The 23,958-nt window shown below is 33.6% G+C and overlaps 1 protein-coding gene across 1 annotated transcript; it reads left to right on the top strand.

The window, feature by feature from the left end:
* Nucleotides 1–21,468: 21,468 nt before the first annotated feature.
* LOC112906365 (piggyBac transposable element-derived protein 4-like) lies at nucleotides 21,469–23,732 on the top strand. The gene is made up of 2 exons (XM_025980324.1): nucleotides 21,469–21,724; nucleotides 21,772–23,732. Exon 2 carries the CDS (start codon nucleotides 21,799–21,801, stop codon nucleotides 23,560–23,562), a length of 1,764 nt encoding a protein of 587 aa, XP_025836109.1. The 5' UTR covers nucleotides 21,469–21,724; nucleotides 21,772–21,798; the 3' UTR covers nucleotides 23,563–23,732.
* Nucleotides 23,733–23,958: the final 226 nt, after the last annotated feature.

Raw genomic sequence — 23,958 nt, 5'->3', positions numbered from 1 at the left:
AAGCAAATTTCCACACCACAATTGAAGTATTGCCAAGGCGCGTTAGCTTTTTTTGGGGTTCACCAATAGCCCTGCCATCCCATTAGAAAAAACTAATTACAATTTCTAATTTACGGATTTTTGCTGTCTTACAGTTAGCTGAATTTGAATTGGAGTGGCGGGACTCTTGCTTTCTATAATTTATAATTTTAACGTAATCATTAAGCAAAACATTAGCAAAAGAAGATAAAATTTGGAAGAATATATCTTTATAATGTTTTCCAAAACTAAATATTTTTGAAAATAGTTAATTTTCCTAAAATTGGTTTTTGGTGTTCAGCCCGTAAACATTGTGTCTGCAGATTTTCGTTATTACTTATTTCTTCAAGAATGGCATAAATGTGAAAAAAACTATACTAATATTATCAGTAGGAACAGAAAGTCCTCCCCTTTGTAAATAATCAAAATAAATATCTCCAACGCAAGAGCCTTTATTGTTTATTATGAGCGAAACACAATTGTTGCAAGTTATCTTTTTACGAGCAGAATGAACTGCATATCCTGAAATGGAAATTTTTAAGGAGTCATCTAAATCACAATTCATTAAAAAATCGGAATTTAAAATTTCAATAAACTGACTTATGTTTAAGGGAGACTCTTCAACAATTTAAATTCCTGTTTCATTTTTCTCTGGTAATTTAGGATATGTTAAAAGCACACTCAAAACATTACCGGCAGTGGATACTTTTTTTTACTGTTTTTATAATGTCACTTTCGTTAAAGTGATGTATGTAAACTCCAGAATATTTTCATGGAGTCCAATCTTTGCGAGGTATAGTACTTATGCATTTTTTTCGCATTTCATCATTTTTTTGGGAATAAAAATATAGACATACTTGTACTTACATTTTAAAGATGATTTATAATTTGAATTGCAACTGGGAGCACAACGACGAGAGGCATTTTGTTAAAAAATAAACAAGAAAATTTACAACTAAAACACACAATCTGACCTAAAACATTTTCACTTCTTTCACATAATAGTTAATATTACCTTCTGCAATTAAAAACTGTATCCAAAGGTATTAATCACTATAACCAATGTATTAGTTGTAACTATCATTAACTGGGAAATCCTGGGACTCCCACAGTGTTGTCAAGTAAACCTTCAGCATGGCTTGTAAGTAGAGACGGCTTTGGCATTATCCATGTGAGGGCAAATTTCTCAATTATACCATTTCCAATAGGATCTTTATTAATTTGTGTATTTCAGCTCCTCTTTCATTGAGGGTAACGCTATTGCTGACATGTATGCGTAGAAACCCAAACGCAGACGCGATTATCTCACGTCGTAAACTATCACTCCACGTTAGGTACCGACCTGGAGTGCCGTGGAGTTACTTAAAACTCAGGTTTACGTCGCTCACATTGTCTTTATCTACGCTTTCAATATTTGTTTGTGATTTAGTACCTACCTACTCTGTTAATCTTATATTGTAATAGATGACAAAACAGAAAATTGAGATATCTGTTAGAAGTTGTTTGTTAAATATACCAATTGAATCTAAAACGGTTGTATTTTTAATATTCACACATCTAAAAAGGGTAATATGTCATTTGCATGTATTAAATAAAACATTATATCCGTAATTAGCTTAGACTCTTACTCACATCTAAACCAGGGTAAGAAAAGGAACATATTACCTGAAGAATTCTTTGCTTTAAAATAGTTACCTAGTTTTTTTTTAATTAAAAAATGGAGCTGATGTCGTGTAATAAGAACTGACTGTGAATATATACAACGACTAGATACCATTATTACCTCACAATCATAACTTTCATTAAACTGAAACGGTTGGTCATCTCAAGTGCGCTCTCAACTTAACTTCTAATAATACCGGCAAAGTTATAGTCGCTCTCGTGATTCTATAAACTGCATGGAATGTCAACCAGCTGTTCAAATAGTTGCAAATTAATTTTTAATTACATTGTCAACTAATTTCCGTTTTACTTGAATTTATATATATCAAACAAAAGTATCTGGTTGTAGAACATCTTCATTTATTTGTATGTGGAACTTATTATTGTGAGAAACGCATATAAGGTGTCTCACGGTTAGCATTAGAATATTTCGAAAACTACTTCGATTTAAATTTTGAAGATTTGTACAACAACATTATTGGATACGCGCTCCCAATTAAAATAACAACATCTATGCAGCACTTCCGCTTATATCCGAGGTTGATGGAACACTCTGTATATTATGACGGTTTGAAATTCTACATATGATTTTAGGAAGACTTTCTTACTTCTAAAATTTACCGTTTTAGAGATATTCAAAGTAGCAATTTTTTCAAATAGAACAAACTATGTATTTTCATATCCTACAGCAGATTTTTATTCTTTCGGATCGTACTATGGTTTATTTTATAAATATCACATAAAATAGGAACATATTTGCGAAATGTAATTTACCTGCTGAGATGTGATAAAAGTGCATGTAGCTGCAAACAAGTTTAAAAAAATATGAAAAGAAGATTAATTTTAGCTGCCTAGGTACTCAAGGATAAGCAGCTCCTTCGTTTTCAGTGCGTTCCTAATATGTCTGCTAGACGGTGAAAACTTCCTGATTGACGCCCAAAATGAAACTTTGAAAAGGGGTGATTCTGGCGAGTAGACGATAAAAAATGGGAAATAATTTGTCAGAAAGACAGCTAGAATTTGCATGTGAAGGCAGCTTTTAAGCAAATTCCGGTTTCTCGTCGTTATTCCTTCATCCTTAATCCGCCTGGCAGGTTACATTCGCCTTAAATATCAAACACTTTCTATTCTTCTTTTTCACCCATTTGAAAGTATGTAGGCCTTAACTCGCTTAAGAAATTTACAAGGCAATTCTGTATTTTTTTGAAGTGTTACAATATATAGATTTTAGAATGTATTACTACTATAGTTATGTTCGATCATTTATACATAGATAGTCCTTCATGTGTTTATGTTCGGCACAATTATAATGAGTAATATTTTCTAATTCTTGTACCGGATTGTACCCGCGTTTGTGACCTTAACTGAATGATTAGTAATAGTATTTTTGTTTTTAATAAGTACATCAATGTCTCACTGACACATCCACTACCTCCGATAGACAGACAAAGTATGAATAATATCACCACTGCTACTATTTGCTACATGCCGCTTGTACTCTTCGATTGTATTTTTTAAAAGGTATCAACGTAGTCCAGGAGGTATCTTTTTTAAAAAACACCAATGTTGAGGTGAAAAGGATAGTGTGGTCGATGAAATCACTTCCAAAAGTCATAAGGAGAGAAAATAAGAAAATTAAGTAGATGTTTACAGGTCTAAAAGTTGACCGTTTTCAAAAAATCATTATGCTATCAAATGCTAACTACTGATCCGTTATGATCTGTGCTCACAGAGAATATGTAAGAAATATACTTCTATCATATTCAGTCATTAAAATTACATTTCTTCATTAAAGGTTTTTTAATTTTTAACAATGTTATAAAAAGATTATGAAAATGCATTAGAAACAAAACTCCTCACACTTCGTGAGCACAAGTTTGTTAATTATGTACGTAGTTTTTACTCATTTACATGCAAAAATTAGGTCTACTCTAAAGTTTTCTAAAAAAACTGCGATTTTTCAGCTAATTCGCCTGGACCATAATGTGCAGTGCATCATCGAATGTAATTGGCTGGCGCTCTTACGACCTGCGCAGCACATTAAACAATAAGCTAGCTATGTACAGTCCATTATTGTGACCTTGAAAAAATCTGCGCGAAGATAGAAAGAATACACACTAGGCGTGAGCAAGACAGAAATAGTTGGAACAAGCCTGAACGAGCAAAGCTCTCGATGGGCGGTCGTAGGAAATCGGCTACAACTGTACAGTACTAGACGAAAATGTTTAGCAATTTCTTTAAATAAAAATGTGTATAAATTAACAATAGAAAACAAAGCAAAAGTTTTATAGGTGTGTCGGAAGTTAACTTAATTCACTTGTTATTATTTTTGGCTAAATATGCTTTTAAATAAAGCAAATTCTTAAATTTTAACGAGGCAGTTTAAATAATTTGCTCCGCAGACAAATATGATTGAATTTGGAATTATGCTACGGCGCATCCTAATAAAGGGAAGGGGATTATCTCTAACTTCATGAAACGAACAGTAGTTTCTATTCCTTATTCTAGTGTTCTTGATGGTAGTAAAAACCAATAAAAAGTATTGATTTATTACAATTTCAAGGAAATAAAAATCATAGGTGTCATTCGAATCAGACCCCTTCCCCTGCAAAACCACACACAAGATATTTAAAGTATTCTGTTTCTGATATAACTGACGTCAAATTTAACGCTACACATTTAGTCGTGCTACGAAACTACAGTATGCTGAAAAAATGCTCTAAATGTGCAGCAGTACATCCTTTATCTGTATATTTTTAACGTAATGCCAGCTTTTTTTTAAGATGGTGCGCACAGCAGTTTTTCTATTGCCTTTATTACTTTCGTGTTGTTTTCGTTGACATATGTAGAAGTGTTTTATAGATAATAGTTTCCGGCGATCACGACAACAGCCCAAGAAATCTTACGACAAATTGCGGATAACCAAGAAGATCGAGGCCAAAGCACAGGAGGAGAATGGGCTGCTGGTATCGCACGTTACTTTAGTAACGTTCAATATTTCAGGACGATGGCTGTCATTTGTTACCCTCCAAAAGATAATTTAATATAAATTACGTGCTATGATTTTAGTTCATACTATCGATCCACTATTAGCTTTAAAATGAAACCAATGGGCACAAACTAGGTATAAATAGAATAGATTCCTGTCAATAGAATGTTATGCTATGGTAATACGGTCTGGGACTGGGTGATAATTTGACATATTACCATAATTTTCGATTGTAATTCGCGTATCCAAAACAGAGTAATCATGACTAAAAACAAAGAGCAATAAAGTAAAAATGGCTAATAACAACTATGGTCTCCCTACTTCAATTTTACTTTTAGCTTTGATCTGAAGTACTGGTAATAAATGAGCATCGATGCCAAATAGTAGTAGAGTGATTTTCTGTCGCACTTCTGAATTTATGAAATTTCACTACCGGTTCTCAGGTGTTTAATAAGTTCTTGGTTAGAAATTTATTTATCGAAACCACTAGACACGGACTGTAATTTTGATCTTATCAATGAGCGATAGGTAGTCTCGATAAATTACTAACCAAATCGATGATGCTTCTAAAGAGTGAGTATATACAGGGTGTCTCATTTATAATTATTAAAAAAACATGGCTTTCTGATACAAAATATAACAAAAAGTGTTTAACAATTTTTTAATCCAGTGACAATTGAGCTCGCACATCGTCTTTGTAAAATTGAAAGTACAATTTGTTTCATTACGGGCCTGGTTGTAGGCGAATAACGTCGCTCAGCTCATCCAGTTGTATATAACAAGTAGGTACCTACCGGGGAAGGAGTCGAATGCACTTCCACCTTGTAAAAGAAGTAAACGTGAAAAATAAAATCGCAACTTTTTTAAAAATATTGGAATTGCCTGCCATTCACTTCAATGCAATACTGACAGCGGCGTAGCCAGTTGCTGCGAATTTTGGGCCAGATACAGGGAGTAGTTTGAATTATACGAAAGGCATTCATAATGTAACCTACCACCAATTGGTGGTTGAATAAGGACTTTATTGGAATGTTAATTGTCCTTATTGTAACAGTCTTTTATGAAATGGTCACTAAATAAATAAACTAACACTAACAAGCAAGTAAATTCCACAACAATCCAAAGTAAACTGAACAACCTGTTAGAAACTGGAACATTATGTGTATATATTCCAGTCACTTCCAGCAGTGCAATTATACGAGATTAAATTAATATTTAGCTTTTTACATTTAAATAAAACAAAATAACCAACAGAGACCTTCTGGACACATCCTTGCATTACTCCACGTGGGGTTAATGAGCCCTGTCAGGCAAAACTAACGCCGGAATGAGCAATTTAACACATGTGATTGGTCAAAATAGGTATGCATCTTATCTCAACTGTTACAACCATAACATATACATTTATTTTTGTACACTAGTACGTTATATTACATACCTTTACCAAACGGTGGGTAGCCAGGGTTGTTTCTTTTCTATTTAAAATAAAATAATACTCGTTGTCATGGGCTACATTAGGTCCACTTCCGTAGTACGATCATGGGATTATGGGGGCCTACGCTGTCACTTACATTACATACCTGTCAATTTACGCAATTAATTGTTTTTTTTACGACTTTTGGGTGCAAACTGATATTGTAGACAAAAATGTACATCTTGTCAACAAAAATAAATAATTCATTACCACTTGTTTTTGTCGAGCACTTTCACATCAATGTCAATGCACGTTTGTTGATAAATAATGATTTTCCGTTTACACGTTGGGGCACAATTTTCGTTGTGATAGGTACATAGTTTTTCTAATATTTTCACTGCCATCTAATGGACCTTAATGCGAGTGCATTTGCTTAATACCAAACATAAACAATAACATTACACCAAAAAGCAGCTGATTCCGACCTACTGAAGGTGAATTTTTCTAGGATCAGATGGCAATTGTAATTAATTTGCGATTGTGCAGGGCCGGCACCAAAACTGTTATGATTTTATAATTTTTTATTTTGTTTCTAAAGTCAAAAGTGTTATAACATCTGTGGTATAAATATTAATTAGTATAACTGAGACACCCTATATAATATCTATATACATGGAGTATATCGTCGTCTAGTTGGTCATTATTGCTACTGGAGTATTTCATGTACGTAATAGAAAAGGCCTTACTAAGGTACCTATGAATTTGCCTAATTGAATCGACGATGTGTACATACTTGATAGGCACGTAAGCTAAATAATTAATAGTTTAAGTTAAATATACATTAACGGTTTAGACGTGTGGACGTGTGTGGACGTACTCCTTTCATAAAACAAATTTTTACTGGTTTTTTCAAGTGCAATTATGCTGATTTTTGGAGACGCAGTATAAAAACAACGTTGATAATGATTTAAGTATGTGTGGAGATAATGGTGATGTTATTAAGTGCGTTTTTTGTGGTTTGAAGTTTCTATTCCTTTCTTAATCAAATTATCAGCTTGTGGCCTTCGAGAGGTCGACTTGAGCCATTAGTTAAAGTAAACACAAAAAAGACAAAACATAAAAAAAAAAAAAAAAAGTCNCACCCCCTACACTTCCTGGACACCCTGCACTTCTTCGTTTCTAATCTCTACATCCACAGTATCCTCGTCATTAGCTTGTAAATGTCATTTATATTGGTTAATTTGATTTTTTCCTTCATTATTACGTATTTCTAATTAAAGGCGAATGGATGAAAAATCGTTGATTTTTAGAAAGAAATCCAATAAAGCGGCTCCCTCGGGATATTACTCGAAAGTAGAAAATGAGTACAGCAGCAGCAGCAGCAACCGTGAAATTGATTAAAATTCAGGTTTTCACAACATAAATTGCATTCCAACAAGCTTATTAGCAGAAATAAATTGAATCTTCTATTGAAGGTGCAGATGAAAACGTCACCAAGCTGACTTTTTCCAGATTGTATTTACTAACTTTTATTGAAAATGCAAGGAAGGTGTGTATCAAAACTTAATGCAGCAGACACAGGATAATGTAAATCGAAGAAAGCACATATTTTATACAAAAATTTACAAAACAAGCTTTCAAAAATTGTATTCAAACAAACTTTCGCCACTAAGAGATATCCTCTGAACCTAACACAATCTTTTGCTTTTGAATCTATCACATATCATTATGACACATTATCTAGATTACATAAAGACTATAAGTAGAACTAGATATAAAACTATTGAAATTCCAAGAATATATAAGACTATTAGTAATAAAATAAGCTACGTCAATGCTATTAGAATATTCAACATGTTGCCAAACAATCTAAAAGTGCTACCAAACTCAATTGCTGTGCGTAAATTTAAACTGAGAGAGTGGATAAGTCGAAATCTATTGTAAGAGGTATTACCTTAATCATGTAAATCACTGTTATTTTCAATTTGTAATTGCTGATTTGTTTTTATATGAGTTTATTTATTATATTATTTCTATTCATAAGTTTATATCATCTATTATATTATTTTATTCATAAGTTATATAGCTAAAATAGCATCTCTCCAGTCTACAAACAGGGCTTACACCCTCTGTAGATATTTACTCTGTAAATATATTATCTGGATAATAAATACAAATACAAATAACTGATTAAATTAGTGTTATTATAACTTACGATATTTATGTTTAATAAGTTGATATCTTGGTTTAACACACAGTAATGCAGTTCATATATGTACTAAATGACGATACACTGCCTCTAATTGGACATGAAATAATTTGTCAGAACTCGGTGCAGGTAAAAATTAGTTTTTACTAATAATCAACTAGCTTTTTACTCTGGGAAAGATAAGGAAATCAATCATCTATTACACTTATAAAAATCAATAATATGTTGTTGTTGCCGGGTAAAAATATATCGCATTCTTTGATAAACACAGTTATATCTACGCTCCATTTTTCCACCATCAACTTCTATCCAAGCAAAGTGCTGCTACCAAACTCTCTTATTAGCTAGGGTGACGAAGTACTATGTACCACCACAACCGCGAGTAAGAGGAGTAGATAGTTGACCTTCTTTGTTAGGTCTCAATAAAAGTCTGGTACCCCTTGGATTATCGTAGCATACCTTGCAAGCATAAAAGTCTAAAAAGACGAGGTACAAATAGTCACACATGAAATGGCGTTTTTCTATAAAAATTGTGACTGCCAAGGCTAAGAGGTAATGATTTACAATTACTTCACAGATTTTCTGCATGGTTCATTTATCACCCATATAATTAACACAAATGTTAACCTCGTCTTTATTTTCATAAAACAGTACAAAAAATAGGGGCACCACTTGGTATAGGATTTTTAGAATCTGTGAGCAGTCCGCTCCGACTGGTGTACGAACTCTTCAAGACTGTTGTCAGATAGGTAAACAAATAAATCCNTTGGAGACGCAGGGTAAAAATAACGTTGATAATGGTTTAAGTACGTGTGGAGATAACAGTGATGTTATTAAGTGCGTTTTTTGTGGTTTGAAGTTTCTATTTCTTTCTTAACCAAATTATCAGCTTGTGGCCTTCGAGAGGTCAACCTGAGCCATTAGTTAAAGTAAACACAAAAAAGACAAAACATAAAAAAAAAAAAAAAAAGTCATAACAAAAAGTTAAGTTAAACAGTGATGTGATGGGCCCAGATGTTAAGCTTAGTAGAACAATTACTCCTTGTAATTATAAATGCTGCCAGAATAGAAGACCTGCTAGCATCACCGTATGTATATTCTGTGGTTCAATATATCACTCCAGTTGCGCACAGAGAAAAAATTTCTTGGTTTTCAACAATGTGCTTGGAATTTGCGACTGTGAAAATACACTAATCTCGAAATTTGTAGAAAATGATGACTCTGAAAAAAATTCTAATACCATATCAGATATAATTTTACAGAAGACTATCGCCGAGAACACTCTATTGAAAAAAATAATAGTTGAACTTGAAGCAAAATATAACTTATTGGAAAGTCAACTTAAAAACAATCAATTAAATGATCAGAAGCAAATTAAGGCTACTAATAATGGTACGTATGCATCTGCCCTTACAAATAAGCGTAACAATAATGATTACCAACAATCTTCTAGACCTTTGATTATAGTTAAACCTAAGAAAAATGAAAAAAAAGACGTAATAAAAAAAGACATTCATAAAAATGTTAATATTTTATCTATTGGCGTCAAGGCCTCTATAAAAGAAAGGAAAGATGGATCTATTGCAATAATCTGTGAGTCTAAGTCTGATTGTGATAAAATTATGGATAAAATGAACTCAACTATGGAAGATAAATATGATGTAAAAAAGAGTGAACTAAGAAAGCCAAAAATAAAGATTGTGAACCTAAACGATAAATACAGCGAACAAGATCTAGAAAAGTTGATTATGACACAGAATTTTGATAAATTTCAGAGTAAATATTGTAAGGTAACTTATATACTAGAAAAAGAATTTAATAAAGACAAGGAAGGGAAGAGCTTGAGAATCCCTAAAAAAATGTATACAGCTTTTGTAGAATTAGACCCTGTTTTATTCAATGAAGCTATGATGCGGGGAAAATTATACGTGGGATGGGAAATCTGCAAAATATATGAAGATTTGAATAATAAAAGATGCCATAAATGCTGTGCATATGGTCACAAAGCCAAGAATTGTGATAATAGGGAATTCTGTTCAAACTGTGCAGGAAATCATCTTTCAAAAAACTGTGATAATAATGATATAAGTTGCATAAACTGCCAAGATGCAAACTCTAAATATAATCTTAAAAGAGATGAAAATCATAAAGCTGATGAAGTTACAAAATGTGAATCCTACAGCTCTTGGCTGAGATTTCAAAGATCTCAGATTGATTATAATATAACGTAATGGCAGGATATGGCAATTTTGAATATAATTCAGAAATACTTGATAGTATCAACTATGAAATAGCTCAAGAAGAAATTAGCTTTATAAATACACAAAACTTAAATAATTTCTTTCAAAGTAGTGATGAAATATTATTACACGTAAATATCAGAAGTTTGAATGCCAATGTTGATAAATTACAAATACTTATTGAAAATCTAAAAGTGAAACCTTTATATGTTGCATGTTCTGAAACATGGATTTTAGAACACTACCAGTTTTTTAAACTACCCGGCTATAAAATCTACTATAATAATAGTACAATCAATAAAAATGATGGAGTAGTTGTATATATCAAGGAGGACATTATTGAAGAAACTACTGTTGAAGATTATGGAAAACTCAAAATTCTACAAACAAAAATACAAATGTGTAATGGTGATTTCCTTGAATTATCAGCTATGTACAGATCACATGAATTGGACAAGACTGAGTTTTTGTTGTGTTTCCAAGACTTTATGAACAGTAAGAAAGGGTGTAAAAATCATTGTATAATTGGCGATTTTAATATATATTTAAAAAAAATTGATATTGTTACTCAAAAATTTTGGAATGTATTTTCTGAAAAAAGCTTTACTCCAGGGTATTTTAATATTACTAGATCAAACGAATTTAGTGATGGTAGTACCTACATTGTTTATATACTTCATAAAATGACAGCGATTAATGCTATCTTTTGTAAACAATTGCATGACATAACTGATCACTATCCGTTACTAATGAAAATTAGTGCAACTTATTTCATGCAAAATAAACGTAATACATACCAATATATCAATTACAATAAATTATCTAATTTAGTGAGTATTAAGAATTGGGATGCTATATTATCAATTCAGGACCCCAATGATGCTATTAATTTTCTTGTTAAAGGTATTTCGGACTGCGTCAGTAATTCTAAATGTATACAAAAACAAAAAAATCATTTGAGAAAAAATTGGATAAGCAGTGCTATAGCAAAATCCTGTAAAACTAAGGAAATGTTATATATTGCTAAGAAACAAAATCCATATAACAATGCACTATGCATTCGATATAAGACATATGTTAAGATACTTAATAAAGTTATAAAAGCGGCGAAAATGAATTTTGAAAAGAAAAAAGTAGAAAAAGTTATTGGTAATCCAAAGAAACTCTGGGACCTGATTAAGACTAAGATAAATAATAAGCCTAACAAGAACAACAAAATCTCTTGTATTATAAAAGATAACAATACAAAGGTGACGGACAATCAGGAAATAGTAGATAATTTCATCAATTATTTTAGTAAAGCAGGTAAAATATTAAGTGAAAATATCAAAACTGTAACTGACTCAAAACTTACTTCTCCTAATATAAATCAAAGCTCTATTTTTATCAATCCAACTTACCCAGATGAAATAATGAAAATTATACATAAAATGAAATTTAAAAAAGGAGGTGTAGATGGAATTGATACTACAGTCCTGAAAGTCCTGTCAAGTTATATTGTCGGTCCACTTAGTCATATATTCAATATTTGTATTGATAAATCGATTTGGCCAGATTCATTGAAAACTGCTGAAATAATACCTATATACAAATCTGGCACTAGAACAAATTTAAGTAATTACCGACCGATTTCTCTAATTTCAAACCTAGCTAAAATATTAGAAAAAGTTATCTATACTAGAATCTATAATTTCATTGATAACCATAACATTATATCAGATAAACAATTTGGCTTTGTTAAAAACAGAGGAACTAAAAACGCACTAGAATATTTATCAAATCTAATATATGACCGGATCGATAAAAGTAAGCCACTAATTGTCACCTTCTTAGATCTTGCAAAGGCTTTCGACACAGTAGATCACCGCTTACTATTATATAAATTGGAATGCATAGGAATTAGAGGGAAACCTCTCGAGCTTATGAAAAGCTATCTTAGTGGTAGAAAACAGAGGGTATGCGTTAACAATACCAAGAGTATCAATGAACTAGTCGAAGTCGGAGTTCCTCAAGGTACGATTCTCGGGCCGTTACTCTTTATTATTTATGTAAATGATATTTTGAAGCTTTTCAACGATGGCTCGGTAGTTTCTTACGCAGACGACACTGCTGTTATATCGGATGAAAATACATGGCAACTTACACAAGAGAATATGAATAACAAATTACATCTTATTGCAAATTGGTTAGCTGCAAATAAACTATCACTTAATATAAATAAAACTGTCTATATGACCTTTGGTAGTTATAAGGATAGCGTTCCAGATGTAATCAATGTAAAGATTTTTGATACGATTATACAAAGAGTTGAATATTGTAAATATTTAGGAATCTTCTTTGATTTTAACCTCAAGTGGGAGAAGCATATAAATTACCTTTTAAGTAAAACTAAATATCTAGTGTTTATTTTTCGTAAACTTAGTAATACAATGAATGTTGCGACTATGAAAATGATCTATTATGCCTTCTTCCAATCGGTAACCAGCTATGGAATTATTGCCTGGGGTGGTACTTATAACAATATTTTAAAATTACTTCAAAATTTACAAAATAAGCTTTTAAAAATTATATTCAAACAAACTTTCGCCACTCAGGAATATCCTCTGAACCTAACCCAATCTTTTGCTTTTGAATCTATCACATATCATTATGACACATTATCTAGACTACATAAAGACTCTACGAGTAGAACTAGATATAAAACTATTGAAATTCCGAGAATATATAAGACTATTAGTAATAAAATAAGCTACGTCAATGCTATTAGAATATTCAACATGTTGCCAAACAATCTAAAAGTGCTACCAAACTCAATTGCTGTGCGTAAATATAAACTGAGAGAATGAATAAGTCGAAATCTATAGTAACAAGAGGTACTATGTTAATCATGTAAATCACTATTATATTCAATTTGTAATTGATGATTTGTTTTTTTTTATATGAGTTTATATCATCTATTACATTATTTTTATTGATAAGTTGTATAGCTATTTAAAATAGCATATCTCCAGTCTACAAACAGGGCTTACCCCCTCTGTAGATATTTACTCTGTAAATATATTATCTGGATAATAAATACAAATACAAATAACTGATTAAATTAGTGTTATTATAACTTACGATATTTATGTTTAATAAGTTGATATCTTGGTTTAACACACAGTAATGCAGTTCATATATGTACTAAATGACGATACACTGCCTCTAATTGGACATGAAATAATTTGTCAGAACTCGGTGCAGGTAAAAATTAGTTTTTACTAATAATCAACTAGCTTTTTACTCTGGGAAAGATAAGGAAATCAATCATCTATTACACTTATAAAAATCAATAATATGTTGTTGTTGCCGGGTAAAAATATATCGCATTCTTTGATAAACACAGTTATATCTACGCTCCATTTTTCCACCATCAACTTCTATCCAAGCAAAGTGCTGCTACCAAACTCTCTTATTAGCTAGGGTGACGAAGTACTATGTACCACCACAACCGCGAGTAAGAGGAGTAGATAGTTGACCTTCTTTGTTAGGTCTCAATAAAAGTCTGGTACCCCTTGGATTATCGTAGCATACCTTGCAAGCATAAAAGTCTAAAAAGACGAGGTACAAATAGTCACACATGAAATGGCGTTTTTCTATAAAAATTGTGACTGCCAAGGCTAAGAGGTAATGATTTACAATTACTTCACAGATTTTCTGCATGGTTCATTTATCACCCATATAATTAACACAAATGTTAACCTCGTCTTTATTTTCATAAAACAGTACAAAAAATAGGGGCACCACTTGGTATAGGATTTTTAGAATCTGTGAGCAGTCCGCTCCGACTGGTGTACGAACTCTTCAAGACTGTTGTCAGATAGGTAAACAAATAAATCCTCAAAAGGTATTTATTTATTCAATCGAAAGAATTGACAGTAATCGTGATTGTCAATAGTGAACCTTTTATACTTACGTTGTGAAATTAGTAACTTATTCTGATTCTTCTATAAGATCCATACAAGCAAGATGTGCGAAGAAAGAAAACACAAAAATACAGGTAATACTTTTACTTATATATATATATATATATTATTTGTATACGTTGAAATTTTGAGGAACCTGAAATTACTCAACATTCATTGCAAGGATTGAGAAAACTCCACGAAAACGCAATCAGGTAATTACAAATTAGATAACTAGTAAAGGACAACATGTTACAAGACAAGGGCATAGAAAGTGACCGACAAACACCTTGTATAACTCGAAGACTTTAGGATTGTAACCAGTTATGTCATCAAAAAAATGAAATACAAAACAGGATGTCCTTACAAAGTCCGCAATTGACAGGATCGAGTTCCAATGAATTGTGGAAAATATGCAACTCCTACATGTTCGTCTTGACCAGGGAGGACAGAAGTCGTGCGGGATGGAACTATAACTGTGATTATAGCCCACACTTCCTGTAAGCCCATGTACTACCTTTGGTAGGATACGCTAAAGTCCATGTTGCCTGGACTTAATGTTTGACGGGTCACGAGCGTAGAGTTGCAATAGTTCGTATGTATGTTTGTTGTTCCCTCGGATATCGTCCGGTTTATTGTTTATAGTTTGTATTTTTTTTGGGGGGTACATTGTTCCTATTATAAGGTGAGCGAGACCTGTCACTGTGGGTTAGTACCTCTAATTTTTTATGCCAGCAGTAGGACAACAAAAGTACGACAACTTACAGAGACTCCCTTCTCTCTAATCAAGAGATCTTGAATAGAGAGCTTCGTCTTCCCACAACACTAAATTAATAGCAACATAAACACACCAGTTACACAGGCAAAGCCTTGATATGCTCAAAACAACTGCAGCGTAAAACCCAGTTCAGATACCTTAAACTGAAAGAATAGATACCGCCGTTATTTATACGGCTACACGTTCATCTAAATTAATCACAATGCAAACGAGAGAACTTTTATAGGCTATAGCTTCAGGCCAATTTGATTGCATCAACGTTGCGTAATTTTGTAGGTAAACCTAGCTAATTTATTAGGAGCCTGTCCTAAATAACTGTTAAACCATATCAAGCTACAAACTTGAATAAACCAAAATTGAGTGCTTGTCGTTCACATATCTAGTCCCCAAATTCTGTATTGGGATAAATTAAAAAATAGAAATTTATTAATCATGAACAGTCCAACATTAGAAATAAAGTATTTACTTCAAATTACGCTGAAGACAAATGTAAGAGCAACATTAAAAGTAACTAAATATTAATATGTGTAAGACTACACTAAAAAGTATTTAATATAATTTAATATAAAACCAAGGAGCCCAACTTTCTTACAGAAGGAACTTTAAAGCTTCATACTTTTGTTTTAGTAACCGTTTTCGTCACTACGACTTGTGTATTTTTATGAATTGGTCCGATAGTTGGTACAACTTATTGTAATGGTTGGCTGAAACATTCTTCGTTTAGGAGTCCTTTGTAGCTGCCCATCTACACACAGCCATTGGCCGTGACACTTTCTGGCTTGCTGTCTTTTTAGCATTTTTATATTCCACTCGGACTGTTTCGAGTTTTGTAAGTTGCTACTGTAATGTCAACTAATAACATACATGCACATCAAAGACAATCATACAAAAAATTACTTTCACAATTGCTTGCGCGGTGGAGAGCACCATTTAATTTTTGCTGTCCTATTGTTAATGATTTTAATGGGTTTTAGTAGCAGAATGTTTCATTTTAACATTCGATGCTGGGACGGAAATTCTTCACCTGAGAGAATTTTGCAATTTTTGAAATTTTTAAGGAAATGTTTTCGGCATAATTATAATCAGGGTGAATTTTCCTGAGCTTTTAAGTGTAAGGAGATGTTCAGGTTTCTTTTCAAACTGTCAGTACAATGGGAAGCCGTGTTGAGAGTAGAAAGACGGAACGACTGTACCCTCCTGATTTATTTGTTGTTTCCTCTACATAGCCGTTTAGATCTCCACTTGATTCATCTTCATTCCCAAAAAGACAATTTTCGCTTTCAGTATATCCGGATATGAATTAATAAAAGAGTTTGTTCAGCTACAAATTTCGAGTAAAATGTAATGACCACCAACTCCAAAGAAATGACATCAATAAAATTGAAAAGCCTGATGCTTTTCGACGTCACTCATGTGCAAAACTGAAAATAACCAGCAATCTTATTAAGCATTGTGGGTAATAACTATACAGCCAACGTGCGCGTAAAATTATTACTCATAACCCATTATAAAACAAAAAAAAATAAGTGGATTGCATTTAAAGCTATTTGAACACTAAAAAAACTTTCTGCGTATGCGTGACTTTACAATTCATACACGGATTAGGTAATAAATTGAAATTGAATTCGGTACCTGTGTACATTTAATTGAGTTTTAAAGTAAGTTGTATTCGTGTGGGTACTTATAATTTTGTTCAGTAATGTTCAAATTTAACAAACGTAAATATAATTCATTGTCTTATTCGTACATGGTAATTACGGTTTTAAAGACATTTAGCCCAAAACTAATTGTAGGTAAGTATTAAATCTCTATTCGTATTAAAGGTAAGCAAAATCGAAATTTGGTATATGTAGGTTTAATGCTACTGACATGAATGTAACTCCATTCTGTATACTGCGGATACTGCAAAAATACGATATTTTGAAACTCAAAAGAAAATTGCAAACATCCCAATATTTCTTAAGGACAAAATACTCCGATGTTCTACAAGGGTATACCAAATTCTCTTTTAGCAAAAACGTATATATATAACAAAAATTTTGAGAAATATTAGTACCAAGAGAAAGGGGCACGAATGGTACACTAGCCTTAGGCGTTCGCTCTATCGGCAATAGTAGAGCATACGATCAGAACCGGACAAAGATTTTGTTTGAGCAAGTTACAATTCTAGAAAACACTTCGCAGTTTTTCGAAATAAAAACTGTCAAGCTCCAGAAATTTTAAACATTTCAAATAGTTTCAATAATATCAATCGAAAAGGAACTTATACAGTCACGACATTTCCCGGAGCATCTTGATTGGTTACCATGGTTCCAATCGAAAACACTCGATTTCCTACAAAGAGAATTGGAAGCAATGTATTCAAACATCCATTATTTTTGCTACGTATATACTTAGTAACACACGCTCGTTTGATTTACGGATAACATCATTATTTTCTCTGGAAAATGTAGACTATGATGTTTGTGTTCTACTATTTATAATTGTATTATTTATTGAAATGGCAATGCCTTTCACCTGCCTTGGAAAATATCTGCAAAAGAAATACATAAATCTAATTGAGTGAAACAATTAAAAATAACAATTTGCCTTTAACAGCATTATTTTATGTATATATTCGCAATTTTAAACTTTTGTAATATAGTTTTCTTGTTAGTATTGTACTATTTTAGAATAGTTATTTATGCCACAAGCAAAATTGTTATAAGTTTGTTATATTGTTCACAGAAAAAGGTAAAGTGTCGATGTCATTCGATGCGCTTTCACTCGTAATCATTTCTCTTTTTTTATTTTGATCTTAGCCAAAAGGCCGAGAAGCGATGGTTCAGTCGTCGTTTGGCAGCCGCGCTGTTCGGACGTGTCTTTACTTTCTTAACAGCACGACAACGAATCGAAAAGTCGTAAGTAAAAGTCGGCCGTCTACCATAACAGACTATTGGCTGGGAGGTACTGAAATGTCCAACTCCTTCAGTCCTCTCGGCGATAATCAGGACGATAACAATTCCGAGGAAAAATCCTTCCAGGATAGCACACCAACCAGAAAGCCACCTCCGATATTCGTCTGCAAGGTCAACGTCGTGAAACCACTGCAGCAACTACTGGATGAGGTCGCCAAGGAGCAGTATAGCTTCAAGATCATCGGTACAAATCAAGTGAAAATACAGCTGCTAAAGACGGAGCTCTTCATTCCCGTCATAGAAAGATTAAAAAGTAAAAAAACCGAAATTTTCACATACCAAAGAAAGCAAGAGAAACCTTTTAAGGTTGTGCTTAGAAACATGCATCACTCTGTTGATGTAGACACTCTTAAAAAAGAAATCGAAAGCTTCGGTCACCATGTGCTGAGGATCTCAAATATTAAACGGAGCAAAGATTCCAGCCCAACACCTCTATTTGATATAGACTTAGTTGTAAATGGGAAAAACAAAGACATTTTTAAAATTAATAGACTAATGCACTGTGTTGTTAGCATCGAATCCCCGTATAGAAAGAGAGACATTCCTCAATGTCACAGGTGTCAAGAGTTCAATCACACGCAGAAGTATTGTTTCAAAGTGCCAGTGTGTGTAAAATGCGCGAAAAATAACGATACGAAAAAGTGCCCTTCCAAGGGAAAAATAAAAGAAGTGGTTTGTGCAAATAGCGGTGTTAATCACCCCGCGAGTTATAAAGGCTGTCCGGCGCGCAAAAAACTTCAACAAAAAATGTTCCCATCGTTGAGACCAAAATTACGAACAAATCAACAGCAGCAGCAGCAGCAACAACACAATACATACATTACTCCAGGTTTCACTTACTCTCAAGTCATCGGCTCCAAAGGTGAGACAGACAACAACGTAAGCATACAGTCAAATCAAAACAAAACAGAGAGCACCAGTATTGCCCGTCGTGTGGATAAACTCGAGGGTCTCATATCTCAAATGATGACTCGTATAGATTCACTTATAAACCTAATCTGATTCCCCGTTACCCGTTACAACCATGGTAGGCGCAGAACCTACCATCGACAGTTGATAAGGCAGACATTTGAAAGATGCGTCGCCGGTGCGAGACCATGCGATCAGCAGAAAGTTATTCAGATTCACCAGTGGGTACGGCGACGAGCGCGAACCCGCCGCCGATTGGTTTTGATCTAATAAAAGCGCTCCTTCCGTCTCCGGTTGGAGCTCTGTTTGCAAACTACGTTATTGGGCAACAACGTTAACAAAAATGAAAATGCCGCTTAAAATAGCAGCGTGGAATTCAAACGGTTTAGCACAAAGATTTCATAAATTGAAAGCTTTTTTTGACGGAACAAGATATAGACATAATGCTTATTTCTGAAACTCATTTCTCTAGTAAAAATTTTTTAAAAATACAAAATTACAGAACTTATTTTACTAATTTTCCTGGCAATAAAGCACACGGTGGCACGGCAATAATAATTAAGACAACAATTCAACATCACGAAATGGATAACTTTCGAGAAAAATATCTTCAGGCGACCAGCACAGTAATCAAGGACCAGCAAGGACCGCTGGCAGTTGCTTCTATATACTGCCCCCCCCCAAGTTCAACATCAGTCAAGAAATGTTTACTGAATTTTTCAAAACATTAGGCAACAGATTCATTGCCGCAGATGACTATAATGCTAAACACCCATGGTGGGGGTCTAGGCTAAATACACCAAATCCAAAAGGGCGCAACCTTTATGCTACGATAATGAAAGAAAATTTTTCGGTAATATCTACTCGGGAACCCACTTACTGGCCTACAGATAGAAACAAGATACCTGACTTGATAGATGATAGATTTTGCAGTCATCGGAGGTATCAATAATAATTATCTCAAAGCAGTCATGCTTTGACCTTTCGTCCGACCATTCACCAATAATACTAAACGTATTTAAGCACTTTTATAATGTTCAGACTCCCAATCCAATCATTAATAAAAATACCGATTGGAATGTATTTAAACAGGAAATAGAGAACACACTTAACTGCAACATTTGTCTAAAAAGTCATTTTGATTTGGATTATGCTATCGAGCATTTTATTTCTAATATTCAGAACGCACTAGCCGTAGCAACGCCCCACTACAGTCCCCGAATACAAAAACAGAGACTGCCCCTTCAAATTGTAAAAAAAATTAAGGAGAAAAGAAAGCTGCGTAGTATTTGGCAAACAACCATAAGTCCAATACATAAAAATAACTTAGATAGATCTATCAAGGAATTGAAAATTATGTTGCAAGAAAACAGCTCATCTTTTTGCTTCGCATCTGAGTAATATTTTCAAACCTTACGATAGAACAATTTCAATAGAAGATGAAAACAAATTACTCACAAACGATACTACAGTAATAAACGATAATAATGTTAATATCGTCAAACTCAAAGAAATCGCAGATATCATTAAAAATATTAACAATAAAAAAGCGCCAGGTTACGATTGAATTCCTGGAAAAGCGTTCAAAGAATTACCAAACAAGGCTGTCAGATTTATTACGATTGTAACGAATGCAATCTATCGCCTTTCATATTTTCCAGAACAAAAAAAAAAGCGCAAATAATCCTTATTCTGAAGCCTGGAAAAGATCCAACAATAGTTACCTCGTACAGACCCATAAGTCTACTTCCAGTGTTTTCAAAAATAATTGAAATTACAATATCAAACAGATTAAATAAGGTTATTGAAGAAAAGGAACACATTCCAAATTATCAATTCGGTTTTCGCAAAAAACATGCTACCATCGAACAAGTAAAAAGAATAACTACAATAATAAGAAAAGCTTTTGATAAAAAGGGGTACTGTAATGCTGTCTTCTTAGATGTGTCGCAAGCTTTTGATAGAGTATGGCACGAAGTAGGAGAAAACAGCTTAATCTAATTTTTAAAAAAATGTACTGGTTATTAGGAAGAAGATCTCAAATGTCAATTGAAAACAAAATTCGTTTATATTTGACTATCCTTAAACCAGTATGGACTTATGGAATTCAACTGTGGGGCACCGCATCGAACATTAATATTATAGAAAGATTTCAAACTAAAACCTTAAGAAATATCCTCAATGCTCCATGGTATGTGCCAAACGATCAAATCTATAAAGATCTGAAAATTCCACCTGTTCAAGCAGAAATTCTACGCCACTACTACAGCTACAAAAAAAGGCTATCAGTTCATCCAAACCAGCTTGCCAGAAAATTACCAACTTTAACCCTACAGTGGTCGCGCGGATGACACTTGTCATCCACCACTTTTAATTTGCTGATAGAGTTGGTATAGGTTTAGGTGGGGAACTGTGGTTCCCAATAGCTGCTTATTATGTATACGCATGTGGTATGAACGAGTAGTTTTGAATTGATTTTTAGTAATAAGGCTCCTAGTGTGAGTTAAAGTTACCCGGAGGACAGGTGTCATCCACGCGACCATTGACGTTAGTGTTGGTTTCATAGACACTGTGTATATTTTCCACCATTTCTCATCGCTGAAGGTACCAATGCAGTTTATATTTTACATTAGTTCAACACAGCATTTTAGGATCCATATTGGAGGAAATTTTCAGCTATGGAGGACGCCAAAAAAAGAAAATTGACTTCTGATGATCCAAGTGTCTGGCTGAAATGGTTCGAGGAAATGAGTGAAGAAGAAAATGAGAAGGATGAAGAAAGTTGTTCCGAAATTGAAGCAGATATTTTAGAAGAAAGTCCACATGATACTGCATCCGAGCAAGAGGCGGGTGATTTAGAAAGCGATAACGACTGTGATGACATCAGCGACAGTGAGTCGGAAAATTTTTACATCGGTAAAGATAAATTTACTAAATGGTGCAAAGTTAAGCCTCGACAAAATGTAAGAACACGTTCCTGCAACATAATCATTCATTTACCTGGCCCAAGAAGAGAAGCGCATGGCGTGCAGAAAGAAATAGATATTTTGAAATTCTTTTTAGACGATAACGTTTTTCGCATGATTGTTGCTTCAACAAACATCAAAATTGGAGTTGTGCGAGAAAAATATTGTAGGGCTCGTGACGCCGCTGATACGGATGTGACTGAAATTTGCGCATTCATTGGACTATTGTACCTTATCGGATCGTTGCGTTGCTCCAGAAAGAACATGCACGACTTGTGGGATAACTCAAGAGGCAATGGACTTGAATCGTGTTATTTAACGATGAGTGAGAACCGTTTCAAGTTTTTGCTGCGATGTCTACGATTCGACGACATACGAGACAGACATATGCGAAAAGAAGTTGACAAATTGTGTTCGATCAGAGATTTGCATGAACTATTAATAAATAATTTCCAAAGATACTTCTGCGCCAGTGAGTATTTGACAGTAGACGAACAGTTATTAGCTTTCAGGGGAAATTGCTCGTTTCGCCAATATATACCGAGCAAACCGGCTAAATATGGTTTGAAAATTTTTGCTTTAGTTGATTGTAAAACTGGCTACACTATAAACTTAGAACCCTATGTTGGAAAACAACCGGAAGGTCCATATCAAGTGGGTAACTCTGGAGAAGAAATTGTATTACGCTTATGTAATCCTGTTGAAGGCACGAATAGGAATATTACTGCTGATAATTGGTTTACGAGTGTTACGGTATCTGAAAGACTGCTATTAGAGAAAAAACTCACATACGTTGGAACAATGCGCAAGAACAAACGCGAGATACCTAAGGAATTTTTACCCAATAAAAGTATTCCTGCAAAATCGTCAATTTTTGGATTTGGCAAGAATAGTACCCTAGTATCATATTGTCTTAAGAAGGGTAAAAGTGTAATTCTTCTCTCGAGCATGCATTTTGACGATACTATAGATGTATCTACCGGTGATCATAAAAAGCCGGAAATTGTAACCTTTTATAACATGACGAAAGTGGGTGTTGATTTAGTTGATCAGCTGTGCCAGAAATATGATGTATCAAGAAATACTCGACGATGGCCTCTAGTTATGTTTTACAACTTGTTGAACATATCAGCGATCAACGCATTCGTCATATACAAAGCCAATACTCGAGAATCAACACAAATTCAAAGGAGGATTTTTCTACAAAACATTAGCTGGGAGCTAATTAAACCGCAAATTGAACGTAGGACAGCAGTTCTAACGATTCCAAAGGAAATTAGAAGACGAGCGCGTGTACTGCTGGGCATAGAAGAATCAACAGTTCCTCAAAAGAGACCAGGTACGAGAGGAAGATGTCTTCCATGCGGGAGGCAGAGGAATAAAACTACAAGAAGATGGTGCTGTAAGTGTCAAATTTGGGCCTGTGGCGAACATCTCACGGACATATGTCTACAGTGTTTGGAAAATACAAATTAACTTGTAAAATAACTATCATGTATGTAATAAAAATATTTTTTGAGTTCTGTTGGTAATTAATACTTTCTCTATACCATCAGTAATAAATTCTGATTACCTTGTAACACAAAAAGATATTAAATCCGTAAAGTGGCCCTAAACAAACTGTGGATGACCACTGTCATCCGCGCGATTATGCCCGTCCTAAACATTGACGCGACCGCTGCAGGGTTAAACAACATGAAATCAAGATTGATACGTTATAGAACAATTGAATAATAAATTTTCTATTGTAAACATTGAAACAAAGTAATCATCTATTTTATTTTATTATATGTAATTTGTGTACGGTCAATGGACTGTTACCAAGACGATATTATTTGACCTCTGTACATTATTTTATTTTTATATCTATTT

The sequence above is a fragment of the Agrilus planipennis genome, unplaced genomic scaffold (genome assembly GCF_000699045.2).
Source record: "Agrilus planipennis isolate EAB-ADULT unplaced genomic scaffold, Apla_2.0 scaffold166, whole genome shotgun sequence".
In the NCBI taxonomy this organism is placed as follows: Eukaryota; Metazoa; Arthropoda; class Insecta; order Coleoptera; family Buprestidae; genus Agrilus; species Agrilus planipennis.
Note: the sequence above shows the minus strand (reverse complement) of the source record. Positions and strands in the feature narration are given on the sequence as shown.

Excerpts from the sequence above, each read along its gene's own strand:
- LOC112906365 (XM_025980324.1), top strand. The coding sequence starts at position 21,799 with ATGGAGGACGCCAAAAAAAGAAAATTGACTTCTGATGATCCAAGTGTC.